This window comes from Palaemon carinicauda, chromosome 1, assembly GCF_036898095.1.
Source record: "Palaemon carinicauda isolate YSFRI2023 chromosome 1, ASM3689809v2, whole genome shotgun sequence".
Taxonomy (NCBI): Eukaryota; Metazoa; Arthropoda; class Malacostraca; order Decapoda; family Palaemonidae; genus Palaemon; species Palaemon carinicauda.
The window spans coordinates 301700189-301713633 of NC_090725.1; the positions used below are offsets into that span (position 1 = coordinate 301700189).

At 41.0% G+C, this 13445-nt stretch overlaps 1 protein-coding gene across 2 annotated transcripts in view; it reads left to right on the plus strand.

Annotated features, from left to right (window-relative positions):
• Positions 1–13445, plus strand: part of LOC137658331 (synergin gamma-like) — a 108411-nt gene that overhangs the window by 59422 nt on the left and 35544 nt on the right. For both annotated transcript variants that reach the window (XM_068393013.1, XM_068393005.1), the window contains exons 10-12: positions 6993–7084; positions 9882–10006; positions 13251–13407. In XM_068393013.1, the coding sequence (XP_068249114.1) occupies positions 6993–7084; positions 9882–10006; positions 13251–13407 (374 nt within the window). The remainder of the gene's footprint in view (positions 1–6992; positions 7085–9881; positions 10007–13250; positions 13408–13445) is intronic.

The following is a 13445-nucleotide window of genomic DNA, read 5'->3' on the forward strand; positions in this document are numbered from 1 at the left end:
TCTGGGGTAAGCAGTACTTCGCCTGTAGGGAGGAAATCTATGTTTTCCGGGTTACGTGAGAGCGCTGCTAGTTCTGAGATTCTAGCACCTGAGGCCATAGCTGATAGAAATAACGTCTTCCTAAGCAGAGTGATATAAGAGCAGGACTCGTTGTCAGTGTCCGACGCGAGTTTGAGGACATTGTTCAGAGACCAAGAGACTTTTTGCGGCCGATCCAACGGCCGAAGCCTAGCACATGCTTTTGGAATAGATGAGAAATAGGAATCAGCTAGGTTAATGTTAAACCCAACCAGGAATATCTTCTTCAAAGCTGACTTGATGGTAGTTATAGTGCTAGCTGGCAAGCCCTTGTCAAATAAGAACCTAAAGAACGAGATGGCTAAATTCGGAGTCATACGAGTGTGGTCTGAATTCTTTAGGAAACCTGCTAATTTCTTAACAGCCGAATCATATTGACGAATTGTCGAGTCCCTTTTGTCCGCTTCGATGAAGAGAACGTTTTCCGGGTCAATGTTTGCGTCTTTATGAGCTGCAAACTTCATGAAGTCCACAAAGTTAGGGTTTTGGCTATCCTTGAGGAAGCTGACACAGTCTGTGTTTGAATTACTTGGGTTAGTTTGGGGAATGGAATCCGGAAGGGTCGGAGTTTCAGCTCGAGGAGGAGAGGAAACCAACTGCTCTTTGGCCAGTGAAGTGCTACTAAGGCCACTGTCCCCCGGAAGGAGCGTAGTTTGTGCAATACTTTCATTAGAAGATTCACTGGTGGAAATAGGTAAATCTTCCTCCAATGGTTCCAATCCAGGGTTAATGCGTCTATGGCATAAGCCTGAGGGTCCATGTTTGGTGTCACATAACAAGGAAGTTTCTGATTCATCTGAGTTGCGAATAGATCTACCTGAAGGCCCGGAACCAGCCTGAGTATCCACCGGAATGAAATTATGTCCAGAGACCATTCTGATTCCAGTGGTTTCGTCCTGGATAGTGAGTCCGCTATCACATTCTGGACTCCCGCTAGGTGGGTTGCTGACAGGAACCAGTTCTTTTCTGCTGCCAAGGCGAAGATAGCGACCAGGATCTGATTCAGGTTGGGCGACTTGGATCCTCCTCTGTTGATGCAGTGTACTACGGCTGTGCTGTCTGACACTACTCTGATGTGGGTCGACCTCGGAGGAGAGAGCCTCTTCGGGGTCAAGAACACTGCCATGGCTTCGAGAACATTGATGTGGAAGTGTTTCATGGCGGGTGACCAAGAGCCCTGAAACATCTGACGTTCGTAGTAACCCCCCCCATCCACTCAGAGACGCGTCTGTATGAATTGTCACTTGTAGGGGTGGGAATTGAAGAGGAACCGATTTGGAGAGGTTCTTCGGTTCGGACCATGGCTGTAATCTCATTTTCAAGACAGAGGGGATTTTCGAGACCTTGTCTCTTAAAGGTACTGTGGCTCTCTTTCTCCAAACTCGATTGATGTCTTTGAGTTTGGCTTTCAATAGGCGATCTGTTACTGAAGCGAATTGAAGAAGGCCGAGGATTCTTTCTAAGGCTCTTCTGGACACCTGTCTGTGTTTTAGAAAATTCTTGACCTTGGAAGCTATTTCTCTTACCTTTTTGGGAGGTAGAACCAGCTTGTGCCGTGCAAGGTCCCACTGTATGCCTAACCATTCGAAGCGGTCTGATAGAAGTAGGCGGGATTTTTGGAGATTGACCCGAAATCCCAGGTTGGCGAGAAAACGAAGTACTTTCTTCGTAGCTCTGTTGCACTCCAGGGCTGACCGAGCCCAAATAAGCCAATCGTCCAGATAAGCAACGATCTGAATCCCTTGGTTCCTGAGTTGTTCTAACACTGTCTCTCCCAGTTTCGTGAATATCCTGGGTGCAATGTTGAGGCCGAAGGGCATGACTTTGAATGCAAAGGCTTTCCTGCCTCGACGGAAACCTAGGTAAGGAGAGAAGTTTCGAGCTATTGGTACGTGATAATAGGCGTTGGTAAGATCGATAGAGGTGGTGACGGCCCCACGGGGAAGCAGGGTACGTACCTGAGAGATGGTCAACATTCGGAACTTGTTGCAGAGGATGTAAGAATTTAGCTTTGACAGGTCCAGGACCACTCTCAATGCCGACGAGCCTTTCTTCGGAACTGTGAACAGGCGGCCTTGGAACTTCAGCGATCGAACCCGTTTGATTGCTTTTTTCTGTAGTAACTCGGTGGTGTACTCTCTCAGAATGGTTGTGGGTCTCTGGAAGAAGGTCACTGGTGGAGGAGGAGAATCTTGTGACCATTTCCACCCCAAGCCTTTGGAGACTATGCTGTGAGCCCACGGACTGAATGTCCAACGGTCTCGAAAGTGGTAAAGTCTTCCCCCTACCGGAACTATATCATTGCGAGGGAGTGAATCTAGGTTCTTTCCCTCCTCGAGAACCCCTTGTCCTAGGTCCGCCTCGTTGACTGAACTGTCCTCTAGCCCTGTAGCTACCTCTCTGGTGTCCACGAAAGGGACCTGAGGGTCCGTAGCTAGGGTTGTATGCGGGTGAGGGCATCCAAACGGGGTTGGGTTGGGTACCTGGGGGAGCAGTGAGGTAGACCACCTGTTGAGGGTGTTTCGGCTGTAGAGGAGACGAAGCAGTGGGAGACTGTGAAGACTAGTGGGCAATCGGCGATTGTTGGTAGTGACCTCGGCTCGTCTTGTAAGGGGCAAACCTCTGTTTCTTCCTGAAGAAGGTTTGTTTTTGACCTTCAACCCTCTTTTTGGCAGTGAGGCCCCACCTCACTTGCAAATTTTGATTTGCTCTCGCAGCGTCTTGTAGTACCTTGTTCACCTCCTCCTGAGGAAAAAGGTTCTTACCCCAGCAGGGGGAAGCTATCAGCCTATTCGGTTCATGCCTGATCGAGGCCTCAGAAAGAACGTGCTTCCTGCAACTAACCCGATCCGAACAAAACTCGTGTAAGTCGATTTGGAAGGACAGAGACAGGTTCTTTGTGAATACCCGGAACAAGGTCTCGGTCGGATAAAGTGAGGTTAGGGACTCCACGGAGGTAATGGAGTGGAGAGACCTAGCCAACCTATTCCGTGCCTCAAACTCAGTCTTGAGAAGAATATCTGGTAATTTAGGAAGCTTCTCGGAGAACAGATTAGAGGCACAATCTGGGTCTAACTTCCCTACTGTGAAAGTCGCGGGGCCATCATCCCAGATAGTAACGGTACTCGGAATGAGCATGGAGGTGGGATCGGTCTCTTTAAGAGCCGGCATGGCAGAACCTTCTTTGATAGCCTGAAAAGTAAGAGCTTCCACTTTATCTGTAATAGGCAAGGTAATAACTGGAGAAGCTGTAAATATGGTGTAGGCTCCTTTGTGTGGGGTGAGCTTGGAATTAGTGCACCCCCAGTCTGACAACGTCCTGGCCCAGAAAGCTTGGGCCTGCTCTTTAGGGAATATTACCGTTTCCTTCGGTACCTTGTCTAACCTAACCAAGGCATGTTCTTTCAATCGGACGAAGCCGTTGAATGGGAATTCTAGTCCCGGAGGGTAAAATTCTAAGTCCTCTAGAGGACGGGTGCCTATGCCCTCTAGAGTTATGGTACCATCAATATATGGAGCATGTAAGGCAAACCTCCAAGGGTTGTTTTTCTCGAAGGGAGGTAACTTCGATGCGTCCGGGGCTGAAGGAGGGGGCATCTGAGTTCCGGAACGGATGAGACTTGCCACCATATCTTTGAGCTCCGTCATAGCTCCTCGGTCTGCCCTAGACTGTTGAAGATATTGTTGTATCTGTTCTTTCACAATATCCCTGACCATGGCGGCGGATAAAGGGGGCTCCCGAGCCTGATCCTCTAACGAAGCCCTGGACTTAGTGGACTTTGACTTCTTAGGAGTCACGGTTTTAGGTATAGTAATATGAACATCAGGATCCTTTGAGGGTCCCGGAACCGGTGACACTGATAATGGCAAAGCTGAAGGCTTAAAGGTACGTAGTGGCTTCACCTTGGGTCGTACAGGAACGGAGGGACCTCGAGGAGAAGCCGTAGGTTTATCAAAGCCGTGAAAGGAAGTAGTAGAGGAAGGAGTGTGGGGTGAAAGGGTGTCCACCAACTCAACACCACCTACCTGCTCATCCATGGGTTCCTCGTCTAGACCTAGGTAGGGCTCGGCCTCCGTCACTAAAACCTCTTCCTCAGTTAGAATGGTTGCTCTAACCACTTCAATTAACGGGGCCGCTGTCTCCGGTGGAACTGCTGCAGTAGTAGAGCCTGGGAATAGGCGAGAAGCCATGTCTCCATCAAGGAGATAGGGTGCGCCGGCCGGCGCATTCCTCCCAAACCCTGACACCCAAGGCCGGAGAGTAGCTCTCGCCTCCCTGAGAGATTCATCATCAGCCTGAAAGAGGAGAGAGGGAATTAATGATGAAGTCAATATATAAAGAGCAATTAATTCTTCGCAAAGGATATTAACAGGGACACTAGAACCAACTTACCTCCTCGCTCAGGAGTAGGGCTGACAGCTCATAGCAGAGCATGCATGACTCCGGAAACCATATCGTATAGGGGGCTTGTCCCGGTTCCCGAGAGAAGGATATGGCGCAATGGGCATGGGCCCGGCATAGATCATGGCCCATGGGATCAGTAAAGGCAGCGGAGCAGCCCCTGGCAGTGCAGCGGACTTTCTGTAAAAAGAAAGAAGACATAAGTCTGGATGTACCTTGAGATTCTTGTCATTGACTTATGAATCAGAAACACTTAAATCTTAATTATGTGTGAGTATGGTAGTAGCTAACACCTTAATAAATTAATAAATTATAATAGAAACCAGTAACCACGTAGCATGAATCTCTAAACTTCATCGGTATCACACTGTTAACTCCGGTTCTGGACTCCTGCTTGATCTCTGTTTTTACCGAAGGTCCGGTAGCAAAGGCCTGTCATCGTGATATCGTGACCGTCTCCGGTACGATAACATTAACCTCAATGAATGAGTTATCTCCAGTGAAGCCGGAGATACGATGAAAACGGGGGCCTTAACGGTGTAATTGTGATCAAACATGACAAAGGTTCGTGTGTAAAAGGCTTCAGCCGGAGTCCGAGTACCGGATTTCACCGTTGCACTCCAAAAATCTGCTCCGGAACGATAACTAGTTCTCACCCAATGAGTATCCATTATAGCGGAGCATAACTCAAGGCGGAGCTAAGCATAACTCAAGGCGGAGCTAAGCATAACTCAAGGCGGAGCTAAGGGTGTCGGTATAAAACGACCCCAATTAATGACTCATACACTAACGTACCTAATAATAGTGTTAGCTATATTAACAGTAACCACATCAATAAATCGTTATAATATTAAACGTAGTATCATCAATTCTGATACTGAGAGGAGGCCTGAATAACCCGTGATCGTATAAAAACGGAGAACGGGAAATTCACCTCTTACTCAAAGAAAACGAGAGAAAGGATAACTCATACCTGTAGAACAGGAAACAAGCACTCTATGCTTTCGCTCTCAAGGTTACATATTAAAAAATTAACATCACACAATAAATAAGAAAATTAATAAAATTGATTGCTTTTTCTTAGTAATAGTAATAACGAAGAATAACGACAACGTAACAAATAAACAAGGATATAGTCTAAAACGAACCCTCCAGGGTACAAATTAACAGACTAAATCGCTAAGCTTTAAATCGCTACTATGCTTTAAAACGCTATCTTTAAATCGCTATTCTTCGTAGGTCCAAATTGGACTTGCAAGCAAATAAATACCATAGTAAAAACTAATAATAATTAATGATAACATAAAAGGCCATAAAACGTAAGTGATATAACCTAGCTGACAGAGTACCAGATGGGCAAAAATAACTAGAAAATTTACCGAAGTGAACATACCCAAAATGGCTGCCGATACCTCGGCAGGACAATCGCTTCCAAAACTAAAAACCACCATAATGGAAACAGAACAAATGCCCGGTACTGCCAAAAGCTGCCAAAACAAACTATGGTACTTAACATTGGTAAGGGTGAAGTAACAACGTCAGTCATGTTGAAATAACGAGAAACTCTTCGAAAAAACACTGTGCCCAAAAAAAACTTGGCTTGATGCAAGTCCAATTACAGAAGGATGTCCTAGAGGGCGCGCGTGGTAGGTGTCGTTGGGGAGTTCAACCATGTTCTCTAGGGCCTGTCACGGCCCTCCCCATTGATGAAGGGATTATCTAAATGGAAGACAACCTGTGAATAGTGGTTTTCACACGCCTTTGTTTAATACACGACACCTACAAGGTGTTCGCGCGAGGGTTGTAACCTCTGCATTCCATGCTTTTATCTTTCTCTAGTATATTTGGAAGATTTATATTAGGAAAGGTATAAGGAAGGACCTTTCTCTCACCGGCCGTCACAGGCCTCTTCCCAGAAATAGATTTTTCCTTCGTCAAAATCCCTTTCTTTTCCATGCTAGATGTTATTATGATGACATCATCAGTGTTTGAAAAACATATGATTGCATGTGAGATATCTTCAACATATGCAGCATAAAAGGACTAGTATCTGCCTCTTTGTTAGTGGAGCCTTGTAGGTTAGCATTTCCTGTTCAGCTTTGCTACAAAAGGCAGCATCTCCTTTGATGACAATATTGCATGTTGGATCATCTGCGTGAAAGGAAAGGATTGGGTCTGCCAAATATGCAAATATTTTAGTTATGTTCTGGTTGTTCCTGGAGAAGTTAACCCAATTTCCTTGAGATTTTGTTGTGCTAATCATTCTGCGGCAAACTCCTGTGCTTCGCATAGTGTTTTAAAGATGTACGTAAGCCGTTTTTATCTTGAAGAACCCAAATTTCATGTTATCATACTTCTTTTTTTAGGATATGTCAAGTACAGTTATCCTATACTTAATCTTTTGTTATTAGATAGCAATGAAGAAACTGGGTAATTTTTGCTGATCGGTTTTAGTGTTATTAAAGTTTTATATTTTCCAAAGTTAATAATTTTTTATTTTCTAACTCCACAGAACTGAAATAGGTGGTGTAGAAGAACAGCTGCGTGGACTCTCATTGGATTCTTCATTGGCTATGACAGACTTATCTTCAATAAATGGAAATGGTAAGGATTTAAATTCACTTTAATACCAATTTATTCTACTTTTTATAGTTGACTTTTTTACATGAAATATTTTATCTCAAAATCATCGTATGGTGTGTTTTGATGGCTGTCAAGGAAGTTTAGCAGTGCAAGGCAATAAAGAGAACTTGCTGTTAAATCAAGGGAAAAGTCAGGGAAGTCTATGATAGTTGATTGTAGTGGGGATGATGACCATAACGACAAGCCTTCACCTTTAGACAATTCACATAATCATGTTAACTTTCGATAGTGATGAGCTTCCTAAGTACTTTACATCACTAGCTTCATTTTTTAAAGTTCAGGCAACTTGGGTCCTATCCAGCCTATTGGCCAACCAAACCTAAACCCCCCAGATTAAGTCTAGTGTTCAAAGTGTTTCTTTCAGCAAGGGCTCTGAAATTTTTTTGTGTTAGATTTGAAAGCCTCTCACAAATTCTTTAAACAATTTAGACCCATCCTCTTCTAAACCCTTTGATACCTCAATCTTAGACATTCTATAAAAGTTAGATTTGGAGGCAGAGGACAGATTGGGTAGTCTAGATCCGAATATCCCTCCAATTGCTAAAGTAAATGCTCCTAAATTACAGTATATTGTATTACATAAGTGGATGGTAAGGCATATTTGATGATTCCCTTAAACCTTGTTTGGGTGAACAAAGCTTCAACTCGACTTGAGTGCTTGCATCATGTTTTCTTTGACAACGTTTCGTTCTCATACAAGCTCAGCTACTAGCTCATCACAGGTTAATTCAAGTGGGTAAATATAGGTACTAGTACAAACACTAACAAATGAGTCCTGCACGTGTTTGTGCAGTATCCCCCACATTCACTCTAGTTGTAAATAAATTGGGAAATCATCTGATTTTTCCTCTGTTCAACCTACGATACAGGTAGATTAAGGACACCTTGAAAGTGGGGAATTATCTCTTTCAAACCTTATGATACCTTATTGCTGAGAAATACCCTAATAAGTTGAGTAATGTAAGTTTGGAAGCTTCTTATTCTTTCAAATATGCTGATATAGCCCCTTTCTAGACCGTATATATCCCTTGGTTATCAACTTCATGATGGATACAGTCAATATGTATTCTTGTCTCATTCAGAAAAAAGGCTAGCAATTCCAGTTCCCGTTTAGGTCTTAAGCGTTCTATAATGCAGATGTATTGAATTGTACAGTATAAGACTCACCTGTAGCATAATATTCTCTTTGATTTGAATGTGATATCTAGTATTGACCACATCATTGCACCTCATAAACGAAAATAATTTTTGTAAGTTGGTTGACTAAAGAGATACTCTTTGTGGGTAATCAAGTAGGGAGTTGTCTTGAATCACTTTATTTGCCGGTTTTTTAAATGTTTATTGATGTTTAATTGGCTTCCCTTCTTTCAGATTGTGGTAAGTGCTTATTGTGTTATAAGTTAATGTTATTTTCCTCACTGAAAAATACCATTGTGAGTACAACAACATTGTGAAAAACACGACTAACCTTAGTTTTCATAACGACCGAAAAGGCAAGCCAAGTGGATGAGCAGAGAAATTAGTTGTCTTTCATGGATTGGATAACGATATGACATGTCAATACTCTCCGGTCAAGTCATTGATGAGATTTTAGATTGTAACTTGTCAAAATTCTTTTGTTATTCTCAGAGGGCCAGCGAGCCTTCGATTGTTGGAGGCTTACACTAGCCTGATTTCCATTTTTGGGTCTATTGTGTTCCTCTCGTCTCAAATTATTTAACTAACTTTGATCCATCTGCAGCTAAACCCTTGTAGTTCCTTATACTTTGTCGCTTTATTAGATTTCCAGATTGCAAGGTAAAAGTCAAGTAGATAATATAGATACTTGTATCACTTGTCATGCTAAAGTAAGCGACCTTAAGCAACATCTGTTTTATTTTGGGAGATGATATATCATATTGTAAATGGTCTTAGATTTTTTATTCAATCAAATTTTTATAATTATGTTTGTTGTTTGTGTTGAATCAAATCACGTTTCGAATAACATGCGTTTCTGTTCGCTTACAAGTTCTGCCAGTAGCTCATCAAGGGGTTACTTTAGTCGAATAAATTCTAATTTGATTTACCTTACAAGTCTAGCTACACAGAAGACATGACTATTGTAGTGGGTTAAATGTATTCAGTGAAGTACTTAAGTTAAAATAAGAAAAAGTTTATTTCGCATCTGCCTCTCAGTTCATCTTTTTCAATGTGGATAAGTGTCTTTGACTATAGTTTCCTTTGATCTCTAAAATATTAATTCCACACTGCAATTTTGACATCAGTTATCTCTAAAAATATTAATTCCGCACTTTGATTTAGATATCAGTTCTATTTTCAACCCAATGGATGCATTTTATTGTAAAGAATATTTCACAGAAGTAAAGAAAAACAGATAATTAATACAAGCTTCAAATAAACTTCTTTAGTTGTTTGTAATCCAACATTAGTTAAGAATTTGTCATCCCTGTCCCCTCTTGTTCATAGGTTATTGAGAAATTTGATATGCATAATTTTTAAAAGTCTTTATCACTGCTATTAAAATCTTAATGGGTGAGAATACTCTGTCAATTTATGTCAAGGGATTCTTAATGGATGGATTATCATCCTTTAATACCAAGGTTTTTCTTTTAATGGTCCATGAAAAATACATTAATGGTTAAGTAGAAGTTTTTTGGCATTTAGCATATCATAAAACAGCAGATATGTACAGTAGTAAGATTTCAATTTATCAGATTAATAAACTTAGTCTTTTTATTTTTGTTTTATCATCTTGCAGGTTTGTCACCAAATGGCAATGGTTCAGGTGGAATTACCCAGTCAGCAGGCCCAAATACAGTTTTAGATTCATTTACTGGAGGACTTATGGATAAATATAGTATCATCAGAGAGGAAGCAACTAAGGTATTTCTAAATTGCTCAAAAGTGGGGCTGGAGAATATTTTTGACAAAATATATTCATGTGCATGTGTAACAATAATATATGCAAGGTTTTTGTTAATACTGTACTGGTATTCACAAAATGTTGTGATACTGTGCTGTACGTTGTTGTAACCAGATAATAAGTTGTGTATTATCAATTCAGGAAAATCATTCTTTTCATTTGTAGTTGTGGTTTTTTTAGTATTCTGTCAAATTTTATGACAAAAATATTTTAGGGGGGAATTTTATTGTTTTTTACTAAGTAACCCTTCCCCCTAACAAACCGTAACTTGATTATTATGTTGGTTTTGCTTGTCAAAATATAGGAATTCATATTCACATATTTCATAAATTTATGTTGATTGATAAATATAAAGTGTAGCTGTGTATTGGCCTTAGATTATATTCAATTAATGGTAGTTGAAGGATTATGTAAATTGCTAAGTGTTCGCTATGTTACAAGGTTGTTGCTGATTATCATATATTGTCACTTACCAGGAGACTAGACCTCCAAGTCATCATATACATAATTAACAGGTCTACTGAAAAAGGGATTTTGACGAAGGAAAAATCTATTTCTGGGTGAGTTAAATGACTTTTTGGTTAAGGACCATTCCGACTCCTGCGGAGGTGTCATTGGTAGAACATCCTCAACCACATTTCTTACTCCCGCCAGGTGAACAGCTGACAGGTGGCAAAGGTTCCCTGTTGTCATTGAAAAGATAGCTACCATCACTTAATTTATGTGACTTGATTTGGAACCTCCCCTGTTAATGCAGTGGACTATCACTCGGCTGTCTAAAATTAAACTGATATGTTGTTTCTGTGACGGGGAAAGACCTATTAAAGTCAAGAACATTTCCTTGACTTCTAAGATATTGGATGTTGTCGGAGTGCCACTTTCCACAACCCCTGGACCTATTCGTATTGGGAATATCCTCCTTAAACGCTTAGAGAGTCATCTAAATGGACTACCAATGTTGTTGCTGAGAATCGTAAAGAAAGGTACTGAGTTTGCTAGGTTTTTGACCTTCGTCCATTGTTGAAGTTTTTTCCCCTAGTGTAGGTGGAACCCGAGAAATTTAGACTCGATATTTATTGTTCTCTTGGACCGCCAAACTCGATTGATATCTACTAGATTGAATCTCAGTAATGTGTCTGTTACTGAGGGAAACTGGAGTAAACCTAGGACTCTTTCTTGGTTTCTCTGGGTCGTTAGTTTGTCCTTGAGAGATCCTCTTGTAATTAACAGGTCTACTGAAAAAGAATAATTTGTCTTAAGTGAAATATGCATATCAGAGTGCAATATGGTTTGCTAAATTAAACATATACTGTATTTTAGTGGCATCCAAAAATTGAAGACTGCGTCTCTCAGAAAAATCTGAGCCTCAGATAGTTTCCAGGTTAACAGGTAAACTGCATTTACGTTTCTCCATTTATTATTTGGCGTCGACACATGTTTGTAGACTTTTTCATCTTTTTTTTCCTACGACTTCATCAGAATTACAATTGTTAAACAATTACGCTTTAATGTAAAGACTTTAGGGCAAAAATATTTGGATACTATATTCTGAAATTAATCAACAAAATTTGATAAATGAAAACTTTCAAGATTTTTAAATAAAACAAGTTTAAGATCACTTTTGAAGTACATAAATTTCAAATGGGAGAAATACAAGAGGAAGGCCAAGGTTTGGGTGGATGGATGGAGTGAAGAAAGCTCTGGGTGATAGGAGGATAGATGTGAGAGAGGCAAAAGAGCATGCCAGAAAAAGGAATGAATGGTGAGCGATTGTGACACAGTTCGGGTAGGCTCTCCTGCTTCTTCTGGTCGCCTTGGATGACCGCGGAGGTAGCAGCAGTAGGGGATTCAGCTTATAAAGCTTCATCTGTGGTGGATAATGGGGGGGAGTGGGCTGTGGCACCCTAGCAGTACTAGTCGATCTCGGTCGAGTCCCTCATCAGGCTGAGATGAGTGTAAAGAGGAAAGGTTCCCTTTTTTTCATTTGTGTGATGTCAGCTACCCCCTAAAATTGGGGCAAGTTCCTTGGTATAGATAGAATAGATTTTTCACAAAGGCTGCTCAGAATTTCATGACTGACATCACAAGAGGGGGAGAGCTTATGAGATCGGTCAAGTCTTGGATGCACACAAGTCTTGGGTTGTGGTGGCCGATGTGGTAAGGTCCCTGACTGGTAAATGCCAGATTGGGGTTCAAGTCCCACTTAAACTTGTGAGTTTCTTTGGTTGCTGCACCCTCACCATCCCTGTGAGCTATGGATGGGGTGTTTGGGGGCCCTACAGGTCTATCTGCTGAGTCATCAGCAGCCATTGCCTGGCCCTACTTGGTCCTAGCTTGGGTGGAGAGGAGGTTTAAGTGCTGATCATATGCATATATGATCAGTCTCTAGGGCATTGTCCTGCTTGATAGGACAATGTCACTGTCCCGTGCCTCTGCCATTCATGAGTGGCCTTTAAACCTTTCAAGTAGTCCTGGATTTTGCTCAATATCTCCAGACAGACTAAGAAATTAGAACAATTAAAAGGGCTATCCTACATGAAGAAACCTTAAGAACAATGATAAGAAATGTGTACTTAACTATGTAGTGAAAAAATAAATATGCAACTCATTGACTAAAAGGTAAAATGTTCAATAAAAGTGGTCAACCTGACGGAGCCGATACATCAGGCAAGGTTTAGTATCCTCCAAGAGAGCCACTTCCAGTAGAGAAAACACAGTAAGGATGGTTTTGAAAAGGAATGCTATAGAAGATGATAAACGAATAGGGAAAATGCAACTTTTTGATAAACCATCAGGTGTCCCCTGCCTGCTATTTGACCTGCCCAACACACCATTTAGAAAAGATTAAGAGAAAAAATAGAATAGTGGGTCAAGTGCATCCTCAAGCAAAAGAATGGGTGTTTAAGAAAATTTTCTATATAAAATTATAAATAGAAAAGTTGGGATTTTATATTGCTGTAAATTGGCTTTCAGATAAATACCAAGCTTATGTTATCTGTTTTTCAGTGATATGTAATCATACTTTTGATGATAAAGTTTGGTATACTATCTATTGAATTAGTTTCATAACTTAATTTATCATTTGTGATGCATTGTTATTGAATACTACAAAAAGATATAAATTTACATTGTGAATATTTTTTTATGTAAACAGTGCTTTTAATTATTTGTTCAGTACAGCATACAAGTTTTTTTTTTTTTCAGAATAGCTACGATGAGGCCCACACAGGGTCATGGCAACGCTGTTTGGAGGGAAGCTTGAAATTATTAGAACAAGGTCAAGGTATCTTGACTAAACTCATGGACAAAAAATTGAAGTCACAGGTTCTTGCAACCACCCAGATGCAAGATTATTTATTTAGTAAGTTAGATATCATATTTAGTAAAATTGAAATGGAG